This window comes from Podarcis cretensis, assembly GCF_951804945.1.
Source record: "Podarcis cretensis genome assembly, chromosome: 1".
Classification (NCBI taxonomy): domain Eukaryota; kingdom Metazoa; phylum Chordata; class Lepidosauria; order Squamata; family Lacertidae; genus Podarcis; species Podarcis cretensis.
In genome coordinates, this window is record NC_137170.1 from 18104659 (window position 1) to 18126946 (window position 22288).

A 22288-nucleotide genomic window follows, 5' to 3' on the forward strand; every position below is an offset into this window, starting at 1 on the left:
CAGGAGGTTACCTGTTGGAAGCTGCTGTAGTTTTGTTCCCTTGGTTCTTATTTTTTGCAATTCCAGAAATGGAAGGAGAGTTGCGTGTCCCTTCCATGCCTCAAACTCTCCATCCATTCATGCAAGTTTACGACCCAAGTGAATGGAGTGATGAAGAAATACTGTGTTGCAATAAGCAAAGTCCTTTGCAAACCCCACACCCGTTTACATCACATTTACAAAATGTGCATTTAAAACCATTCGAGATCCATAGCCACAGAACTTACCATATATAAAATTCAACTCAGATATCAAAATTAATCATAAAGCATACTTGCAATTTTCTGGTCACTGTGGCAAATGCAGCTGCTGTTTCAGTAATGTAGAACTGATTTACAATGCTAGCTTTCAGGGATAATCTCCTGCCCACAATTTCAGTAACCATGCAAGGAGTCATGGGGGATAAATGTGCTCTTAAAGGTAAAGGGACCCCTGACCATTAGGTCCAGTCTGGGGTTGCGGTGCTCATCTCGCTTTATTGGCCGAGGGAGCCGGCATACAACTTCTGGGTCATGTGGCCAGCATGACTAAGCCGCTTCTGGTGAACCAGAGCAGCGCACGGAAACGCCGTTTACCTTCCCGCCGGAGCGGTGCCTATTTATCGACTTGCATTTTGACATGCTTTCGAACTGCTAGGTTGGCAGGAGCAGGGACAAAGCAACGGGAGCTCACCCCGTCACGGGGATTCAAACCGCCGACCTTCTGATCGGCAAGCCCTAGGCTCTGTAGTTCAACCAACAGCACCACCTGCGTCTTATTCCCACACAAAAAGTGATCATCTGTAGGGAGCATCCTATGATCATGGAGGCTTCCTGTCTTTTGCATCCTTGATTTTCCAGGGTTCCAAAGGAAATCTGTAGAGAGCTTTCTGTACTTGTTGGGGCTCCTTCCTTCAGAATGTGGAAGGCAACCAGAATGGTAACTTTGGGATGGAACCAGTACACTCATCCCAACCACCCTGCTCTCGATGCTGGAAGAGGGCTTGACCGTTCCACCTTGCAAAGGGAACAGCAGTTACGATAGGGACCTGCCTCCAATGTCTAAAATGGCACCAACTGAGCAACTTAGCATTGTCCTCAATGAACGGTGGTAATGGGGACCCAGCAACTGTGATTAGCAGATTCCATTCCTGTTCCTACAGCACAAGTAAAATGCCTACTTGCTGCTACAACTCATCCAGCTCACTGACTGTCAGGTTCAGTCATATATACCAAAAGTGAGATGCTAGTACAGGCATAGGCAAACTCGGCCCTCCAGATGTTTCGGGACTACAACTCCCATCATCCCTGACCACTGGTCCTGTTAGCCAAGGATGATGGGAGTTGTAGTCCCAGAACATCTGGGGGGCCAAGTTTGCCTATGCATGTGCTAGTAGCAATAGCAGGACTGTTTAGTTTGCTGACAAATATTCAGGTTCTTTGATAACACTAATAGTTGTTGTTGTTTAGTCATTTAGTTGTGTCTGACTCTTCGTGACCCCATGGACCAGAGCATGTTCGTAGCTTCGAGAACACTGTCCAACCATCAATCTTTCTCAACATCAGGGTCTTTTCCAGGGAGTCTTTCCTTCTCGTGGCCAAAGTATTGGAGCCTCAGCTTCTGGATCTGTCCTTCCAGTGAGCACTCGGGGCTGATTTCCTTAAGAATGGATAGGTTTGATCTTCTTGCAGTCCATGGGACTCTCAAGAGTCTCCTCCAGCAACACTGATAGTTAGGCTATCCTATAAACCCTATGGAGATGGTAGTATTTTTTTAAATAAATGAACAGCAACCAGAGAATAAGGCAACGTCCTGGGAAGGAAGGAGCGAAGCTGCTGAACTCCAAAGGGTGCCATTTCAGCCTCAGGGTTACGCTACATCAAAGGTGGGGAACTTGAGGTTCTCCAGACGTTGCAGGACTAAAACTCCTACCAGTCTCTCATAATTTGGTATATTGGTGGGGCTGATGGAAGTTGAGAGTCCAGCACAGGGAATCTACTGGTTCCCCACCACTGAAATACCTATTCAGGTTCAGCACACTCTGCAGCTACACTTGGGCAGTATTTTTTTAAATGAGGATTCAGACATGCAGCAAAAGGTGCTTGGTATTTCTAAAGGTGAAGTTAAAGCCTTAGAAGCGTCTCCCAAACTTGGTTCTCCAGTTGTCTCTGGACTACAACTCCCATCATCCCTAGCTAGGACTAGTGGTCAGGGATGATAGGAATTGTAGTCCCAAACAACTCGAGAACCAAGTTTGGGAGAAGCTTCTAAGGCTTTAACTTGTCTCAAGGACAAGAGGGCACATGGAGGATGAGAGGAAGTACCACTTATGCAAGTGGACATTGCCCAAGCTGGAATTCAGAAGCTAAATTCTTTTTTAGGAATTAAATATACATGCAGGGGCCGCTATCAGAACACTAGTTATCCAAAATCTGCTAGCTGAACACCAAGAATCATACCCAAACCTTGCTACACAGACAGCTGATTCAGATATCCAAACAACCAGAGTTTGCCCACTTCCTTACTTATTTCTGTTTTGCTGGTCAGCGGCAGCCATTTCAGGGAGGGAGGCAGATTGTGAACATTCCTAATCTGTGATTTGTTCACAGGAAACAATGGAAATCATCAGCTCGTTATATGCAAACGCTTGCCTAACAAATAATTTCCTGGGAACGCATTGTGTTCAGAAAGTGGGACCTGCATGTATTCTTCAGATGCATCCTGCAAGGGGCATGTCCCATGATGAAGTAGCATCCTTAATTCTCTCACACAGGGGTGGCTAAACCTGTGGCTGTGCAGATTGTTGGGATGCCAAACTCCCACCAGCTCCCCATCTGCGCGGACAGCTATCAACATCTCCCGCTCTTAAGTTCTAGGAGAGATCTGCAACAAGAGCACTCATCTTCACAACTCTTCAAAAACACCAGCACACCAAGACGGTGAGAAAGGAACACTAGCCTTCATCTTCCTCTTGCTTCCCTTTTAAAAAATAAACTGAAATTTAATCAGCTTTAGCAAGTTTAGAAGCCGCTTTTCACACATAAGATGGTGTTACCATGTACAGTTAACTATGCAGTACAGAAAGTAGTACATGAATTTGTCATTGTTTACAGAGAACCAGATGTTATGCTAGGCATAAATATGGTTCTACGGAGGCATACACAATTGCAAGTGCTACACAGCAAAGTGTAAAAGAGAAAAGGATTTTTTTAGGTTGAGTCCATAAACGGAAACACTTGTCTACTAATGCTGGCTTACGTTAGTGTAAGCAGAGTTAAGACAGATGATACCAAGACAGAAACAAAACTAAGGCTTGGCTTGAGATGGCCCCAAGATGCATTTAATTGGTGGGCAAGTTTCTCCAGAAACACAAGATCCCATTCCTTAGCAAAACTATTGCAGAAGTGATGCTTCAAGATGGGAAACCTTCAGTCTTGAGCAGGTACCTTAGTTCCCATTCCCCGTATTAAGAACTTAAGCCCAGGAAATTTACATTTTGAAGTTGCATCGCTGACACATGAAAATTGTATTCCCACTTCCCATCCAGTTCGAATATAAAATCAGACACTGGGGGCACACTAGCAGCAATATACCCATTCTCTGTCCTGTTGCAAGCTAGATCTTCGTTAATAATTGCAGATTCATTGCAGCAATGACGTTTCTGTACAACCAGGGTTGTGTTTATTTAAAAGCATTTATAAACCGCTTAATATTTTAAAAATCTCTTAAGCGGTTATACAAGCTGCTACAATTCTGCAGAAGTGTAAAACAGAAGTTGCAGCACACGGTACAGGGTTCAGATTTCAGCTTGCCAAGAAACTCATTTCTAGCCCTCAGTTCCTAGCCCTTAAGGTTGAAAGTAGAGGAATTCAATGTAGAGCTAAGCGGATGGCTTGGCCTGCCCCCCTCCTGAACATACAAGGCTCTGAAGAGTGTCCCGACGCCCTTAGCCAACATGCAGCGTGCCGGGGGGGGGAGGATTCTGCTGTGCCAGGAGAAGTCCTTGTGCAGGATGAATCCCGTCATATTCTTGTGAGCATGGGGAGTGCCCTCAAAAGCTACTAAAATTTCCATTGATCAGGGGTGGGGCTTGGGTGCCCTGCACAGCTTCTTGCCATTGTCCCTTGATTAGGTTATGCAGAATTATTGTACAACAGTAACGCATTACAGAGTCAAACAAAATAGGTTGTATCATTTAAATTCACATCACTGATGCAGAAGCCACCCTTTTCTCGGCTCAGAATCAGAGTTAAGCTTGTTGCTGTTTTGGTACTTAGGGCAGCTATTGGACACCAAGAAGGAAAAATGACAACAACTATACAACACAGCTCTGTTCAACAAAACATATGCAACCTGCACTATACTGTTCTATAGATTCTCAAAGGTAAGAACCATCTCCCCCGGCCAAGGACAGGTTACTTCAGCATTCTGGTGTTTCAATTCACATGCACGACTCACCCCACTAATGGGTGCAGCTGTCATCACCTTACCTTATCAGACCAAGGCAGCAGAGGTCTATAGGTTGTCCTGCTCCACCACTTGCTGAATATAAAAAAACCCAAAAGCTAAACTTCACTGTCAAAGCTGCAGCGCCCAATGGGAGGCTCCATATGATCCAGAGAGATTAAAATCTCCACAACAGCTTAGTGTTATTCAGGTTGGGGGTTTAGTGCTATGATGAAGATACACCGCTTACATTAAAAATCTAATTGAATGCAGGGGAGGGGGGTAGTTAATGTAACTTGAGTTTTATTTAGCATCCAATTTCTGGGACGTTAAAGAACTATAATTTGTCCTGGACAACAGAAGAAAAATAGGCTGTGCTTACAGATTGTTTTCTGCCATATTCTTTCTTCAGGACCACTGTTTTATTTTTTTGCCCACTCTATTACACGGGATGTACATATCAGGTGTTGTTAAAAGGTCAGTGCCTGTACAATACATTCTACAACTGAGCACCACTTTCCTTAACTGAACAGGCAAAGAGAAAGTACACGGAACATCAGCATCTGGCAGTATTTTTCCCAAAAAAGTGACTAAAATGGGTTTAAGTTGATTAACACTATTAAATCACATCTAATATTTGTTACTACATGATTTCATTACAGCTATACGATACAATTATACAAAATGTGTTAACATCAAAGAATACAACCAAAAAAATTAAGATAGCAAACAAAACCTATATAACTTTTTTTTCTCTTTACAGGAAAATACTTTTGAAGTATGCATGTAACTGCCCATTCTTTTAAAGAAAATCTACTGCAAGCAAAGTTATCAACCTCCAGAAAAAATCACACATAGCATTACTAAGCATATCCCCAAAAAGTGTACAATATGCACACTTGGAAAATACAAAATTAAAAAATTGTAAGCAACAGGTGAGCTTCATATTTATAACAATGTGAAAAGTCCAATTTTAGCACTGTTGTAGAAAGAACTGTCTTTGATGCAAGTCCATGAACTGTCTTGCCTCCTCCAGGTGGGGCCACGCTTTACAAAAACACCGTACTCTCGAAACCCAAATTATAGAGCAAAATCGAGCATTGCAGCAATGCACCCTTAAAGTTTATTTTGCCACTTTATCAAAAACAAGTCCTTTAGGCGTGTAGGGTTCTTTTTTTGTTTGTTTTTTTAAATTCTTTCCTAGAAACAATATACAAAGGGGAGGCTTATTCATTTTCAACCATTCTCCTGTAAATTAAGATGCTTTGAGTCCAAGAGCTTTCTTCTTGCAGAGTTTCACTGGTTGTTTTTGGCCTTAGCATGTGTTAAGATGTGAGATTTCAGGTTAGTTGACTGAGCGAACTTCTTATTACAGCCATCAAAAGGGCACACATAGGGCCTGTCTCCAGTATGAATTCGCACATGTGTGCGCAAATTGAAGTCCAGTGAAAAGCGTTTGCCACAACCTTCAAACGTGCACTGTTGAATGAAAACACAGGGCATTAGGAGCATGTCTCAGTAAGACTAATATTTTTGCCTCAAATACTGTGAACATGAAACTATTATTAGTTTGCTCATGGCACGCTGGCACTTTCTAGTCACCATTTCTATACAGTCTCTCATAGTAGTCACAAGGCAGCGGGCAATCATTTTAAAAATGCAATACAAACATACAATATTCAGAATAAAGCTGAAACTCAAACCCATGGACTTCCATACACAGGACCATATTTGTTGCTGGTTGACTGACTGAATAGAAAGAGTGATCACTAATAGTTTCCCGTCACCCTGGAAAAACGTAACAAGTGGGACGCCACAGGGTTATGTCCTGGGCCACTGTTGTTCCAACCTCTTTATAAATGACTTGGGTGAAGGAATTGAGGGGATGCTCATCAAATCTGCAGATGCCACCAAACTGGGAGGGGTAGCCAATGCCACTGAAGACAGAACAGTGATTCAATCAGACCTTTAACAGATTGGAAAACTGAGCCGAAACTAACAGTGAATTTCAATAGGGACATAGGTAAGGTTTTACACTTAGGCAGGAAGAACCAACTGTACAGATATAGGATGGTGGACACCTGGCTTGCCTGGAGTACCTGTGAAAAAGATCTAGGACTATTAGTAGACAAGCTTAACATGAGTCAACTGTGTGATGCAGCAGCAAAAAAAGCTAATGCTATTCTAGGCTGCATCAACCGAAGTGTAGTATCCAGATCAAGGGAAGTAATAGTACTGCTCTATTCTGCCTTGGCTAGTCCACACCTGGAGTACTGTGTCCAATTCTGAGCAACACAATTTAAGAAGGATGTTGACAAGCTGGAACATGTGCAGAGGAGGGCAACTAAGATGATCAAGGGTCTAGAAGCCAAGCCTTATGAGGAATGGTTGAAGGAGCTAGGACTAAATGACCCTCAGGATCCCTTCCAACTCTACAATGTATACAATCATACTAAGTATGATTCTATACCTCCTGACATGAATTTACTAGCAGTAAGATATCTCAAGAAAAAGCTTTACATTTCTAAAGCAGTTAAGTAGTAGTCTAGGTCAGTGTTTCCCAACCTTGTACCTCCAGCTGTTTTTGAACTACAACTCCCATCATCCCTGACTAGCAAGACCAGTGGCAAGGGATGATGAGAATTGTAGTCCAAAAACAGCTGGAGGCACAAGGTTGGGAAACACTGGTCTAGGTAACATTACATAGGCCTATAAGCAGTTCTTGGTATCCTTCAAGCACCACCTTTCCTCTTTAATCCACATTTCCCCAGGAAAATACATTATAAATGTACACCAATTAACCACGGCGTTACATTAAAAAAATTACTGCAAATGGCAGGTTTCCCAGCCAAGAACCTAGGAATCCCATGGACATGAAGAATTCACCCATTCCTTCCTATAAATGCTATGGTGCAATGCCTGTGTTATCTGAACAGTTCAGCAGCCATAACAAGCAAAGTACGTCTCTGGAGGATAAAGACAATGATCACTTTAGCCACTGAAATCAAAGTTGGCATTCACTATCTTGTTTCTATGCACTTGTTTCTATGCACGGCTTCATTCATAGCCCTCTTGCACGATTTTTGCCAACGAAAGGCTGAGGAACATTTGATGAAGAGGCATGTCTTCAACAACATGGCAAAAGTCAATTCTTGATTGCTTTATATAAAGGACGGTGAATTAACAGCCATGGCAAACTACTACTACTGAGAGGTAAAGAGCGCCAGCTTTCACAACAGGAACAGAATTTCTCCACTGTCTAGATTTCTGTTGATTGCTCCTATTACAAAAGTTTGCATACAAGCACATTCTAAAAACCTCAAGGAGAAAAAACACACATACAATTTGTTTATGATGTTGTCCAGTTTGTACATCTTGAGCTGGCAAACTAGACAGTATGACTTATCAGTGAAAGACATCCCACACCTATATAACCTCTGAGGCCTGGCCTGTAGTGGGAAAATGCAGCATGTCAGGAAAGGGAGAAACAGTTCTCAATATATTGCACTCCATCTACATCAACAGCTTGCAAGTGCTCCAATAATTAAGTCTCTGACAATGATGAAGTGTGCAGCCAGCAAATGAAATGCTTTGGGGGGGGGGTGTGAATGTAATTACATTTTGCTAGCCTAGCAGCTATTAAGTCTGCTGCTTGTTATAAGACCTGATCTCAAACCTCCTGGTAACTATGGAAAGATAGCATCATGAATGACCCAACAAGACAGGATAGGAAAAGATTTAGTGTGAAATGCCTGTTGGGCAGTTGCTTGAATTATTCTCTGTCCACACATTTAGATTATTTCCAGCCCTTTGACTGGTGTTACCTAATTTTATCTGAGAACAGGTACCTTCGGGTTTTTTGAGCCTCAGAATGATCTCTACATGCAGCATAAATGTCTACCAAAAGTATTTTGAAAAAAAAAGTTACCTGAAAGGGCTTCTCTCCAGTATGAACTAGCTGGTGCCGCTTTAGTTTTGAGCTCTCCACAAAGGCCTTGCCGCATTCCGCACAGACGTGTACTCGAGGCCCATGAGTGTGCAGATGCTTCCGCATGGCAGAGTTGTCCCTGAACATCTTTGTGCAGCCCTTCGAGAGAATACAAAGAAGGCCCATCAGTGGACTGTATTACAACTAGGATTTCCTGGTGCTCTACTAAAACACATTCAGCCTCTTCACATTTTTTTCCAAGTCATTTTCAGTTTTTTTATTTTTTAAATACATGAGCTGCTTTCCCTTTTTCCTAGTTGCCATGGCCCTTCTACTTCCCATCAGCAGAAACAAAACTTTAATACAATACAAAATGTATGCAACTTTCCTCATACTTTAATTTTTAAAAGGAACAGAGAAGCAGTCTTTATAAGCATGAACTCTGAAGTTAAAAAGCGTTTTGTTGACTATCAGGCTATCAGCAATCATAATATTTTACTCACTTTATGAGGACAGGCTATCGTTCTTGGAGCATCATCTTCTTTGATTTTTCTTGGCTTCATTCTTGCAAAGAAAAGCACAACAGCATTGATCAGTGAAAAGGAAATATATTCTTATTTGCTTTGTATTAACAAAGTAATCTTCTGACATAAACCAACTGTATCGTATTGCAGTTGTGATGGCAAAGTCTCAAACTGACTGGCTGAGCTGGTGTGATGGCATGAAATAGTCCACTGTCCAGGAAACTAAACAGTTTACAGTTCAACTTCTGTGAGGGAGGGGAAGCTGTTATTTTGGCTGGGAATAAAACTTCAAAGGAACAGGGTTAGGAAGTGAGAAGAGGTGCTGGGACTGGTCCTATCTCTGCACATTTAAGGATATGGAGCCCAGAGGGGGAAGGCTGGAGGCAAGATGGAATAGAGAATGGACTCTGAAACAGGAATATGGAAACTTGAGGAATATGGCAGGCAAGCCAGAGAATTTATTCCAGAATGACCTAATCAGAGAGAGAACTCTGAAGAAATTTCACAGCAATTACGAGAGTCTCTATGGTGAGGAAGAAAAACCACAGAGTGATGGAAGCTAGTCAAGGGTGACTAAAGGAAATGCCTGTAAGATCAAGATCCTGAGGGGGTAACCCACCAGCGTGACCTGCTCTCACTGTGGCATGAACTGGCAGGCCTTAAACTACACAATAAAGGGCATCCTCACACTCACAATTCCTATCTCAGTGACTTAACTCTTATGCCAGAAAGATCATTTCTCAGTATCTGATAATTATGAATGAGAACAATGGAATAATGTTTTTACTAGAAAAACAATTCTCTTACCACTTACCTTGCAAATTCAGCCAGCTGTTTAGGGTCGGAAAGATCGATGCCAGGTATTCCTCCAGGTGGTAGCTTCTTTCCTGTCATGTATTCAGAGTAGTCTGGAGGGGAGTTCTCACCAATGATCTGCTCTTCCACCACAGTCTCATGGTCAATGTCTTTTTTGTCATCTGAAATGATTAGAGCAAACTGAATTTTGATTTAACATCCTCGAAGGACACCACCGTTGGCTAGGCTTGTACCTTAGCACAACCTCCTCCACCCTTAGCGCTAGCAAACATCCCTCAAGCTACTTCCATATGCAGGGTCAAAAAGATAATAAAATGCATTAGCAAATGGTCATTTGCTTACAAATCTGTACTTTACGGAACCCTCTGCCCTCCGCCCCAGTACTAAGCACTAGCTTTATAGAACATGCAATTATTTCCTATTTCAAATGAATACAATCCTAAATTCAATGTATGATGAGTTGTAACTATAAATATATACACTGGCAACTCTGCCAATTTCAGCTTAATTTAACAACAGCATGATCAATAAGGTGGCAATTAACTCCCATTTTCTTTTAATAATAATTCCCTCTTAAATAAAGAGGAATTCGGAATTTTTAATTCTAAAGAACTGAATTCTTCAACTGCCAATTCCTTGCTAGAAAAATAATCCACAACCCAACAAAGATATGAACAGCAGGCAGGGCACATATGCTAACTGAACATTCTGGGTAATCAAAATCTGTTGCCATAGCTTGTTATAAGGTGTTCGACAGTTTCTATATTTCATTATCAATTCATTTTCTTCCTTTTTTAAACTACCAAAAGCACAGCACAAACAAAGCAATCCTAAGGGCAAAGGGAGAGAGAGAGACTGTGGTGGAGGAAGCCCCTTTGTCCTACAGGCAGGACAGAAAGGGGCAAGTGATTCTCCCCCCCCCCCATTTTGCCTTTAATGGCTGCTTGTCCTTTTAAAACCCTTTCCTTCCCACTGCTTCCAGTGAGAGGGTGCGATGGGGGATTGGGAGGATCCTAAAGATCCACAGTAGCCACCCCCAACCCAGAATGCCTCCTTTTTGTCCTCTCTGCTGTCCTACTTCCTTGACAGCTCCATTTGCCAAAGAGCAGCTGAGAACCAACAAGAAGTTCCAAGCATCTCCAAGGATCCCAGAATTGCTGTGCAGGTTTGGAAATGAATGAGAACTGAATGAGCCAGGAGGATTGATGATGGAGATTGCATGGCAGGTACAGTGCATCCTGCAGCAGGGAACAAGGTCTTGTGATCCCTGCCTGCTATTGTGAGTCTTTGAAATAACATGGTCTGTCCAAACAAGTACATATTTGTGCCTGCTCTTGAATGCTGGGCAGATCATCTGTATCTCGAAACTAATTTGTGCTGTGGCTGCTGTAGACACCCACTTCTTCAGGGGAAGCATCAGAATCTGGCAAAAAGCCTTCACATCTTGTCAATGTGTGCACCAGGCTTTCGGTCCTGATGTCTGTTGACATGGGCAAAGGCTTGCAAAGGTGTCTGGGGAGAAGGAAAGCCTGCTAGTTAAAGCTGCCCAGCAACGCCTCTGTCCCTTCTGCTATTGCAGCTATCAAAGACCAGACAAGGGCCCTAGATAAGCACTGCAAACTTTTCAAATGGTGCAGCGGGTGGTAGATCCTATTCCACCTTTTGAACCCTCCCCTCAGAAGGTGGCATGGCAGCTCCTGTACTAAGCACTAGCTAATCCACTTCTGTAGCCCCAGGTGGACAGATCCACTATCCAGAATCAGAGGGTGGGGTAGCCTAAAGATCCGCTGGCTTACACCCATTTTGATCTGTCCTTCCTGCCTATGAGGCTTAGCACCAACCTAGCAGAGCCACCCTGACAGGGTGGTCGGGCCACCTGGGTGCTCACCTCCATCACTACCAATAGCAATTGCTCTCCTAGAGGAGCAACCTCTTCCTCTCCTAGGGCTCTCAGAAACTGTGCACGGAATGGATATGGTGTTGAATGCCTCCTCCTTTAAACTTAAAACACATATTCAGCCAAAAGCCCACCTCATGACCCACCCTGGCTAGGTAGAGGGGTGGGTGGTGGGGAATGCAATGAAAAGACCCATGCACCAAGATGGGAAGGACCAGAAACTACATAGGAACTCTCTCCACGCAGAGGATATACAGTGGTGCCTCGCAAGACGAAATTAATCCGTTCCGTGAGGCTCTTCGTATAGTGTTTTTTTCGTCTTGCGAAGCAAGCCCATTGACAGCTTAGCGGATTAGCGCTATTAGCGGTTTAGCGGCTTTTAGCGGATCAGCTGATAAGCGGCTTAGGGCTTAGGAAAAGGGGGGGAGGGGAAAAACCCTGCAGGAACTCGCAAGACATTTTTGTCTTGCGAAGCAAGCCCATAGGGAAATTCGTTTTGCGAAGCGCCTCCAAAACGGAAAACCCTTTCGTCTAGCGGGTTTTCCGTCTTGCAAGGCGTTCGTCTTGCGGGGCACCACTGTAGGACGCTAATTTCAATGACCTTGCAAGTGGGAGGGCAGATCTATGCAAGAATTACTTACTGCCTCCACTGAAGAAGATATTAGCTAGTTTAAACTCCCTGTAAGAAAGAATAGTGAATAGCTCTACCCCTAACACTATCCAAAAATAATATTTGCATGTAAGAAATGAATAAGCCATATGCTAATTTGTCAAATGTCTGCTGCAAAGGGGGAAATTCATGAATTGATCCCATTATTTTAGTTTCCACATAAACTAACAAGGAGAGGTATCAAGAATAGCTCACCCTTGAAAATTCTTCCTAGTGAAACACCAAACTAAGGCCCGGGGGCCAGATACAGCCCAATCGCCTTCTCAATCCGGCCCACGGACGGTCCATGAATCAGCGTGTTTTTACATGAGTAGAATGTGTGCTTTTATTTAAAATGCATCTCTGGGTTATTTGTGGGGCATAAGAATTTGTTCATTTCACACACACCCCCAAAAGAAAACATAGTCCAGCCCACCACATGGTCTGAGGGACGGTGGACTGGCCCACAGCTGAAAAAGGTTGCTGATCCCTGACCTATACAGTTCTTTCGTTCTTTGTGAATGCCACCACTAGCTCTAAATATAATTTTCAAGTAGTAGTTCAATGAAGGATTCTCAGGAATTCCTTCCTCCTGAATAGTGTCAAAATCTCAAGAATTCCTATATAACTTTTTATTTTTTTTACACTTCTGGCATTCAAATGTGATCAATGCTCTAGAAAGGTGGATCTGAGTTTATGAATAGAGATGGTAAGTCTGTTTAAAGAATAAGGATTTAAGTAACATGACAGACAACTAGAAGGAGCCATGGGAGAAAGAAGCAAAGGTAACCAGCAGCAAGTAAGATTGCAGTGCACAGTAAAGAAGACGATGAAATGAGATCGGATATAATGCTGGTCTGCATGTATGTCAGTGCTTCTGAACTTTCACCATAAATCTTATTTGCTCATGTCCCCAATTATGTGCTTAGGATGAATCATTGCTGTTAACTGGGAAAATCATTTTACATTCTGAAATTTTTTTAAAAAAGAAATATATATATTAAGTGTTTTCAAGTATCCTGAACTATTGGACTTGGATGAGTTGAATACTCTCTGGTAAAGGAACCCTCAATAATCCTCAATGGATCTGAGGGTGATGATTATACCTTCAAAGAATGGAGATTAAAGAGCTGCTGTTGCTTTGTTCTTAGGTTTCACAGTGTATGGTTCTAGGACCCTAACTTGACAGATCATCTAACCTAGCAGAAGCAAGCTCTATGCACAGTTTGAGCAATAATATGTGTATATTATCATGCAGAACAGATTACTGGCACTAGCATGGGGAATGCAAGAATTTAAGAAGAACACTATTGGATCAGACCAAACACCCATCCAGTCCAGCATTCTGTTCACATAGTGACCACTTCCAAATTTGGGAAACCAAATGAATTATAGCCTCTGTTCTGGTGAACATCTGGTTCATTTATCTTCTGTACATAACAACACCCCAAACTGGCTTGAGCAACCCAAAGATAACAGAGCAGAAAAAATCCAGTAGAACTGATGGATGCAGTCAAGTTTCAGAAGCATAGTCAAGGGCATCAGTGGAATATTTGGGGCTTAAACGTAACATGATAGGATGCCAGTGGCCACAGGTGTTGTGGCTAAAGACATCTTATTATGCAGATACATGCTGAATTTCTAATAACTAGGATCTAAACTTACATTTCTACTTCTGGGCATTATGACCTAGATCTTACTGCAGTGAATTCTTATTAATGAGATACGCCTGTATCGCTTCAGTTTGCTGAAAACTATGCAATGGGGTGGGAGAGAGAAACTAGGCTAAAATGCTTCTCAATGACATCTAGATTTCTATGTGGAAGTAATGCCTAGTTCAGAAGAGCATTGAAACATTCTGGAGTGGCATAGATGTACTACGCTTGTGAAAAAGGAATGGCACATAGGACTGGGGAAACCTGTGGCCCCCGTAAGTTGTTGGACTCTAGCTCCCATCAGTCCCGAGAACATGGTCAATAGTCAGGGATGATGGGAGATGGAGTCCAACAGAGTATACGGGGCCACAACCTACCCACCCCTAGTTTAGAAGATGCTATCTGACAAGGGTCACTGCAATAGCCATGCAATAGTTTCCCGCTTACTAACTGAGAGGGATTTCTTAATGGTTTGAGTAATAGCACTGTGCTATAATGGGACCCTGGAATGTAACTAATTACCCAGAAGGACAACAGAAGGACTTCCCTTAATTTGAAAGCTGCAAGTTATTAAATTGCTTAAGAAGCAACTCTACTCAACCCCAAACTTCAAAATTAAAAGTCACTTGAGAGCAAGTACATGGTATTTGGTTTATTAACACAATTTTTTTAGTAATTCAGGATATTATGCTAGAAACTATTAGGCTTTCCACGTGCATGAAAAGGGGGGAAGAGAATGCCTAAGAACTGTTTTTGACCTCCACTGTCACAAGTTCAGATAAGGCACAGCATAAATGCAGTTATGGAGCAAGTTGCACTGGTTACCAAAACTTGGTTTCCATATCATAAAACACAGGATATGTAAAAAGATGCATTCAAGATTTCAGACGACGGTATCTGAGAAGTTTATGAAGTTTAACCAGTTCAACTATTTGAGCATCTAAAAGGGAGTGCCATTTAATGTATAGTACTGTAACTGAACACATCCTCCTCAAATCCTACCCTATTCAATAACATTCAAATTCAGAACTGGTAGAAGTGTTAAACTTTCCTACAACAATTATTTCTGCAGGAGGGCATTAAATTTCCCTTAAACAAGGCTAAAGGAATATTCTGGGTAGCCAGTCCCAAAACTGAGGGATGCATAGCACTCCTGTTCAGAACTTGGGAGAATACAAAAGAGGAGAATAATAGCACAAAGACAATATAATACTAGGTAAAGAGGTGGCTGAAAGATAGCATGAAAAATTCTTCTAACTTTGTACAAACTGTTAAAAGTTTGATCTGAGCCTTTTTGTGTTTAATCATCATACTATATTATTTCAGATATATCCCACTGTTAAGAGTGTATGGCATATATGGAGAATTCAATTATGCTACTTCTGTTAAGCACACCTTGAACTAGTGGTCTGTAAAGTGCCTAAAAGGAGAAAGCACAATACTGTGATCAAACAGGGCAGGTACTCAATTAAATTATATAAGCAGGCTGATGGACTTCAAGAGCTATCAAGGCTTCAGAGCACCACAGAAAATAATGGGTGTATATACATATTACATTTCAGCAGAAAAGGCTATTGCATTATTTATACAAGGTCAAAACAAGCCTGGATTAATGCACTGATTTTGATTCAGAAACAGAGAGAATTGAGCCCATAACTAACAGAGTTCATTTAGGCCATCAACATCAGTAGCTTCAGACACCTTACTAGATGCCTGAAAATTCACAGCTCAATGCAGCTAATTAATCTTTGACTTTCGGCACCTCTGGCAATAGCTTCTGCATCATGTAATATTTGATAAAGCTGCTTAACATAAGCACAAAGCATATAGGACTACAATCTGCACTAGAAAGTAAGCCCCATTTATAACAGCAGTACTTGCTTCTAAGAAAGCATGGGTATGTCACTGCAGAAATTATCCATTTAACATATCAGATTCCGTGAACCACTTATTAGTCAATTACTTGAAAATTTATCAGCATGGTCAGTAAAGTGATATGGCTATGAAAATATCATTTTAGATTGTCACAGAATGCCACTTGCTCAGTTTCTCTGAAGTACCAGAGGACAAGATAACCAATAGTGAAGGGGACTGGAAATTTTAAAACCCTGAATAAAATCTGTTCTGGGATAGTTTTTAGACAGCACACAGGATTGAGCTATGACGTTCCACATAATCTAATGTGAGTTGCTTCCTAAGAATTACAAGCCTTAGTTCTAAATTAAGTGATTGTGTTTAGTAGTTTGGATTTACAGTGGGCATGCCCAAAGTCTGTTTTGGGGGCCTAATCCGGCCCCTGTGGCAGTTTATTTCCTGGGATAAAATCCTAAAAAACCCTCAACAACTTCAATCCTAAGAAAACTCAACAAACATAGCCCTTCATCAGATCTGGCCCTCTTTGAAAGAAGTTTTGACACCACTGATTTACAGAGAGCACACCAAACACATCTGTCACTAGTCTCTAAGCAATGTAATGATATATTTACTCAATGAAAAAATATCATGTACAAAATTAGTACAGCACAAATGTTATGTAGACTGTATAGTCATAGATTCTGGATTGTGCTCCTGGCTGGCAGTGTTTATTTTATTAATGATTAAAACAATTACTCTGTCCTGGGGATTATGTTGTGCTGCTATTATTAATAATATACAAAGTTGCCCTTTTAACACCAGGACTTTCTAAAACTATGTATTATCAATGCAGTAATAAGGTAGAAACTCAAGCTAATTCAGCAAATATTTATGTTTCTTTCACTTAACACACTGAAATGTGCATGAACTGTGTTCTAATCAGCCAAGCAGGCATATATTGTAAAACACCAGGAGCCAAATTCATACCCATGTTTATGTTTCTATAGGCGATACTTCAAGGGATCTACTTGCGTATAACCTGGGATAGCTCACTCATTAGAGCATGAGACTCTTATGTGAAACATTCCTGCAATGCAGGGGGTTGGTCTAGATCAGTGTTTCCCAACCTTGGGTCTCCAGCTGCTTTTGGACTACAACTCCCATCATCCCTAGCTAGCAGTACCAGTGGTCAGGGATGGTGGGAAATGTAGTCCGAAAACAGCTAGAGACCAAAGGTTGGGAAACACTGGTCTAGATGACCCTCACAGTCCCTTCCAACTCTGCAATTCTATGGATTAGGACACTTAAAAATAAAGGATTAATGGTAGTAGGTTCTCCATTCATTAACACTCTATTTAACTTGAAAAAAGCATTTGAGAACTCTAAAACCCTGAAGTTTCCTCCAGCTGCTACCCTTTACTATTAACCCATATATACTGGCAGGAACCGCAAGCACTGTTTACTGCGGAGGTTAATTCCCTTGAAACAACATCTCCTGGATCTGGAGGCAGGCAGTGTCAATTTCACACACCTGCTGTGTAATGAGAAGAGGTGGCAGCACCTCTTAAGTCAAAAGTCACTCTCTGCTGGTCTTCTGCCAGAGATCCAGCTTCCAGGGTCAGAGAGGATCCACCTCCTTCCTTCAGAGCAGATGTCAGTGATCCAGGCGCCTAATTTTAGGCCTCCCTCAGACCCCTCAAGTTATTAAAAACCCCGCTAGATGTCAGCTAAAGAGACTTTTAAGCACCGTGAAAACAGGCTCAGTTTGGGAAACGTGTTTCGTGTAAAAGTGACTCGGTTCTGGTGTTGGAAGGAGGCGGCAACTAGGGCTTACTGGCAGTAAAACTGCAAGCCGCGCTTCTTGTCGGAATTTATTCGGGAGTTTTTTATGGGGAGGAGAGGGGGACTTAGCCAAAATCCCGGGAGGAAGGAGAGAAATGAGGAGGAACCAGTCAGGCAAGCGCTACGAAGTCGAGGCGGCTGGTTGGGGAAAGGAAACGGACATGAGGCGGGGCGCAAGAAGGGAAGGAAACGGCTTATCCGTTTTCTTGCGGGGGAAGGAAAGAGGGTTGAAAAGACGACGAAGGGAAAAGCCCAGCGAGGAGGCTGAGGGGGGGGGGCGCAAGGGAACGTTTAAAGGTCGCCCCGAGTCTGTCACGGGGTAGAGAATGAAAGGAAGGAGGCGACACGGCGAGGAGGGGACGGGAACGAGGCAGCTCGAGGAGGGAGAGAGGCTGGAAGAGGGGAGGGAAGGGGCCGCCGAGCTCGGCCCGCGCCGCCGCGTGCCTGCCCCGCCTCCCTCCTCCCTCCCCCTACTGCAGAAACTACGCCATTGCGGCCTAGTCCAGGAGTCACTCAGAGAACGAGAGGAGATGTGGGGGGGGGAGGGGAAGGAAAGAGAGCGCGCGCGCGCGCGGACAGGCAGGCAGGCGCGCCACCTCGCCTCCCCTCCTCTCTCTCTCTCTTCCTCTCGGCCGCCATCTTGGCGGGGCCGCCGCCATCTTTCTTTCCCTTTTCCCCCCCGCCGGAGGGAGCCGGGCAATCAGGCAGAGGCAAGCGCAGACCCCGCCATCTTTTCGGGGGAAGCCGCCATACTTGCCCTGGCGAGATGAACATGGCGGCGCCCATCACACACATCCAAACATGGCCTCCCTTCAAAACAAAACGGGGGGAAAGTGCCCGCCGGGCCCGGAGAAGGGCTCCCCGGACCCTGGGGGCCTCCCCGCGTAAGGTGCCGAGCCCCGCCCGGCCGCTCCACTTACCCGAGGCCCACATGGTGACCGAGAACTCCCCCTCCAGGGTCTTGATCTGCACCTGCTTCTGCTCCCATTTCCTGCCGCCGCCGCCCCCTTCGGCCGCGCCGCCACCACCGCCTCCTCCCCCGGCCAGGTAACTCTTCTTGCTGCTCTTCTTCCCGCTGCCGCCGCCGCCGCCGCCGCCTTTCTTCACCCGGCCGCCGCCCGAAGAGGAGCCTCCCCCTCCCGAGCCGCCCTTGCTCCCCGCGGCCGCGACGGTGACCAGAGTCTGCTCGATGTACTCGTCCTCTCCGGCCGGGGCCGGCACGGGGATGAGGATCTGGTCCTCGAAGCCGTCGTCTGCCCGCAAGCCGTCCGAGTCGTCTCCGCCGACCACCTCCTCGCGGGTCTGCACCAGGATCACCTCCTGGTGGTGCGGGTGGTGGTGCAGGTGGAGCTGGCCGCCCCCGGCGCCCACGCCGCCTCCGCTGGGGTCGCCGTCGGTGACGAGCGGCTGCAGGGCGATCATGGGCGGGTGGTGGTGATGGTGGTGGTGGTGGTGCCGGCGGTGGGGCGGGTGGTGAGGGCCGCAGTCCTCGCAGCACTCGTCGTCGTCGTCCTCCTCCTCCTCCTCCTCGCCGCCCACCACGGTGGTCTCGATGGTCTCCACCGGGATGGTCTCCACCTCGATCTCGTGCAGCTCCACGATCTCGGCCGGCATCTCCGAGCCGTCCGTGGCGATGTACAAGGTGTCTCCCGAGGCCATGGCGGCGGGCGCAGCGGCGGCGGCGGCCCCGAGCCTAGCGACGGGCCTCGGCTCCGCTCGTCCGCCCGACGCCGGCGGGGCTCAGGCTCCTCTCGCTCGCCTTCCTTCTCCCTCTCCTCCTCCTCCTCCTCCTCCGCGGCCGCCTCCTCCCCCTTCCACACAAACACCAGCTCCTTGCTGGGAGGGAGGGAGGAGGGTGGGAAGCAAGCAGGCAGCAGCCTCCGCCGCCGCCGCCAAATCCCGCCCGCGCCGCCTCGCGAGACTTCCGCCGCTGCGAGAGACAGGCGCCCCGAGCCTCCCTCGCCCGCCATCCAGGCCCGGGGGAGGCCGCGGCTGCCGACGGGACACGCCCCCCGCTCGCGGCCGGGGGGCCAATCGCCGGGCGAAGCTCGACCTCAGGGCTCCGCCCACCGCCCAAACCACGCCTCACTCACCAACGGCCAAACAGGCCGGTTGGTCTTCCACCGCCCCTCGCTTCCCCCCCTTCTCGGCGCCCAGCCTATCGCGAAGGAGCTCGGCCGCGGGGCCACGCCCACCCACTCGCTCCTCCTCCTCCACCATCTCCCTCTTGGGTTCCAGTCAGCTTGCCGTTGGCTTCTGACGAAGCTTCTCTCGGGTGGGTCGGCCGTTGCTTTCTACGGCCCCGCCCACTTCTCTGGAGAGAGCTTCTCGCGATTGTCATTGGCTGGTTCCGGTTTGCTGGGCCGGTTGGCGCGGCGGCGGCGGCGGCAACTTCGGCGCCTCTGGCTTTTCTGAGGGGTCGGGGTCGGTTCCCTCAGAGCGTCCGTGGCGGGTGGGAACGTGTCGCCATCCCGGGGGCAGTTTTGAAAAGAGGAACGGGAGGGTGGGGAGACTGCCTCCTGCCCTCTCCATCGGGCGGAGGATTTCCCCTACCTTGGAGGCAAGGGGATCCAAATGCCGCCTCGCCGTGGCTTCCCTCTCGCCGCTTCGCTTTGCTAATCCGAATCGCGCTTTCACCGAATCCTGCCGCCTCCCTTAAGGGCCCTCCGAAAAGGACCAGAAGATGCGGAGCTCTTCCTCACCCGGAGACGCGGAGGCTTCGTCGCCTCCCCAAACCGCCAGCAGCTGAAACGACACCGCTCCTCTCTCCGGGAGACTCCCGATTTGGCTCGCCGCGATCGCTCCGTTTTGGGAAGCGAACTGGTTGCCGTGCTTGCAATTGGATGTTCGGCGCATCGTCTGAAGAGACGTCGCTGCCTTTATTTTCCCTTTGGGAACTGAGCTGCCGCTGCCCCGCAGGCATTTCTGGAGAGGTGCCTCTTGTCTAACATGATTTTACAGCTCAGGGCAACGTGCCTCGCCATCCCATGCAAACGGGGGACGCCTGGGACAAGGTGAAGGACGAATGCATGTAATATTCGAAGGCTGGTTTCGGTGGTGCTTGTGAAAGTGCTCCAGTAAATGGTGCTTAAAGAGTGTAACCTCTTCTTCCCATTGCTTTGCTTTTCTTTTCTGCGTCTTGGCTTTTTGGGATTCAGCACCTGAGGAAATGGACTGCGTAGTTTTCATTGATTTGTAAACTGCTCTAGGAAGCTTTTCTGGTTGAAGGGTAAGGTGTAAATGCTTTGAATAAATAAACTTTGCACTCAAGAATGGGTGCAGAAATGGTTGCTTTCCCTCCTCCACTTGTGTTTATTTGGATTACAATATTAATGGTTATGTTAGCGTGAATTCAATTAATGTGTGCTGTTGTGTAAAATGTAATAGTTTCTAATTTAATACCCTCCAGCTGCTGCTGGACTCGACTCCCATCACCCCTGATCTTGCTGGCTGATGGGAGTTGGAAGTCCTGTATTTTGAGGTTATATATTCATACTTTAGAATATTTAACTATTTTCCCCCTATGAGATCCAGAGTAATGTTTCCTAACATTTAAAACATTTCAGGGACACTACTTAGCGTACCTTGTAGAAAATCTCTGTGAACATGGGGGACTTTCTTTTAAAGTACTTTATTTTCTTGTTTAAATATTGCACACACAACTCATGGAACTTTTATGTGAAACAAGCATACTTTTCAAATGTGTCTTTCAATCTTCCTTCCAAATTATAAATGAAATGTGTCAGGGTGAGGATGATTTAAATTAGGAAAAATTTTTGTGGCAGAAGGTGTGCTGTGGAGACTGAGTGTTGTGCATTCACATCAGTTTGCTTAGATATGCAGAAGTGAGACTTGTCCTGCCATCACAGCTTACTTTTAGCTTGTGCTAGCTAGAGAAATGAAGGTGAGCTTATAAACGCAGGAGCGTGCCAAGGTCAGACTGACAACAAACTAAATGTATAGTTAATGATGGCTAATGGATTTCAATAAACAGCCTCTGGTCTGTTTGCAAAGGAAGTCCCACTGATACTAGGATAGTGTTCAGGGCAGGCTTAGCACTGAATGCTGAGTGACCAAATTGACTAAATGCCATTGGATTATTAGGGGAAATGCACTATGCTTTAGTGATAGACAACATAAGTTGGACTATCCTTGTCCAGATGGAGCACAGCTGGGCCACCATCTGAAACTGATGGAAGGCACTCTGCTGCACTGAGGCCATCTGAGCCTCAAGCAACAGCAAGGATCCAGAAGTACCCTGAAGCTGTGTACCCGCTCCTTGAGAGGGAGAATAACCCTATCAAGAGCAGGCAGCCTGCCATCCATCTGGACTAGAGAATTACCCACTAAAAGAGATGCAAAACATGAAGGCTGTAAAACATCACAATAGGCAGAAGAAAAAGAACTGATGCTGAGACAATATAGTTCTTCTGCTGCGTATAAAGTACGAGGAAAGGTGATGTCATGAAAGAGAATAGACATCGTTAATAAGGCGCGACTTCCACGCTCAACTTCCTTTGCCATTCTTTGTATTCTCCTGTAGCAATCCTTTGACTTTGTTGGGGGGTTAAAGAAACAACCATTTGAAAATCGCAGCGGATTTTGATCTCTCCAAAGCATTCATTGAAGCAAATGTCAGTTCAAAGTGAAGGGCAATAT

The 22288-nt window shown here is 45.3% G+C and overlaps 1 protein-coding gene across 2 annotated transcripts; it reads right to left on the minus strand.

Annotated features, from left to right (window-relative positions):
- Positions 1 to 3671: 3671 nt before the first annotated feature.
- Positions 3672 to 19402, minus strand: YY1 (YY1 transcription factor). 2 transcript variants are annotated; one of them, XM_079949059.1, is made up of 5 exons: positions 18550 to 19402; positions 9731 to 9881; positions 8896 to 8956; positions 8393 to 8551; positions 3672 to 5943 (listed from the first exon to the last, which is right to left on the minus strand). In XM_079949059.1, the coding sequence occupies exons 1-5, from the start codon at positions 19286 to 19288 to the stop codon at positions 5761 to 5763; spliced, it is 1293 nt and encodes a 430-aa protein (XP_079805185.1). In that variant the 5' UTR covers positions 19289 to 19402; the 3' UTR covers positions 3672 to 5760. The 2 variants fall into 2 exon arrangements, with proteins under 2 accessions (XP_079805185.1, XP_079805184.1); XM_079949058.1 differs by having other exon boundaries at positions 9731 to 9893; positions 18550 to 19401.
- Between the last annotated feature and the right edge of the window lie 2886 nt (positions 19403 to 22288).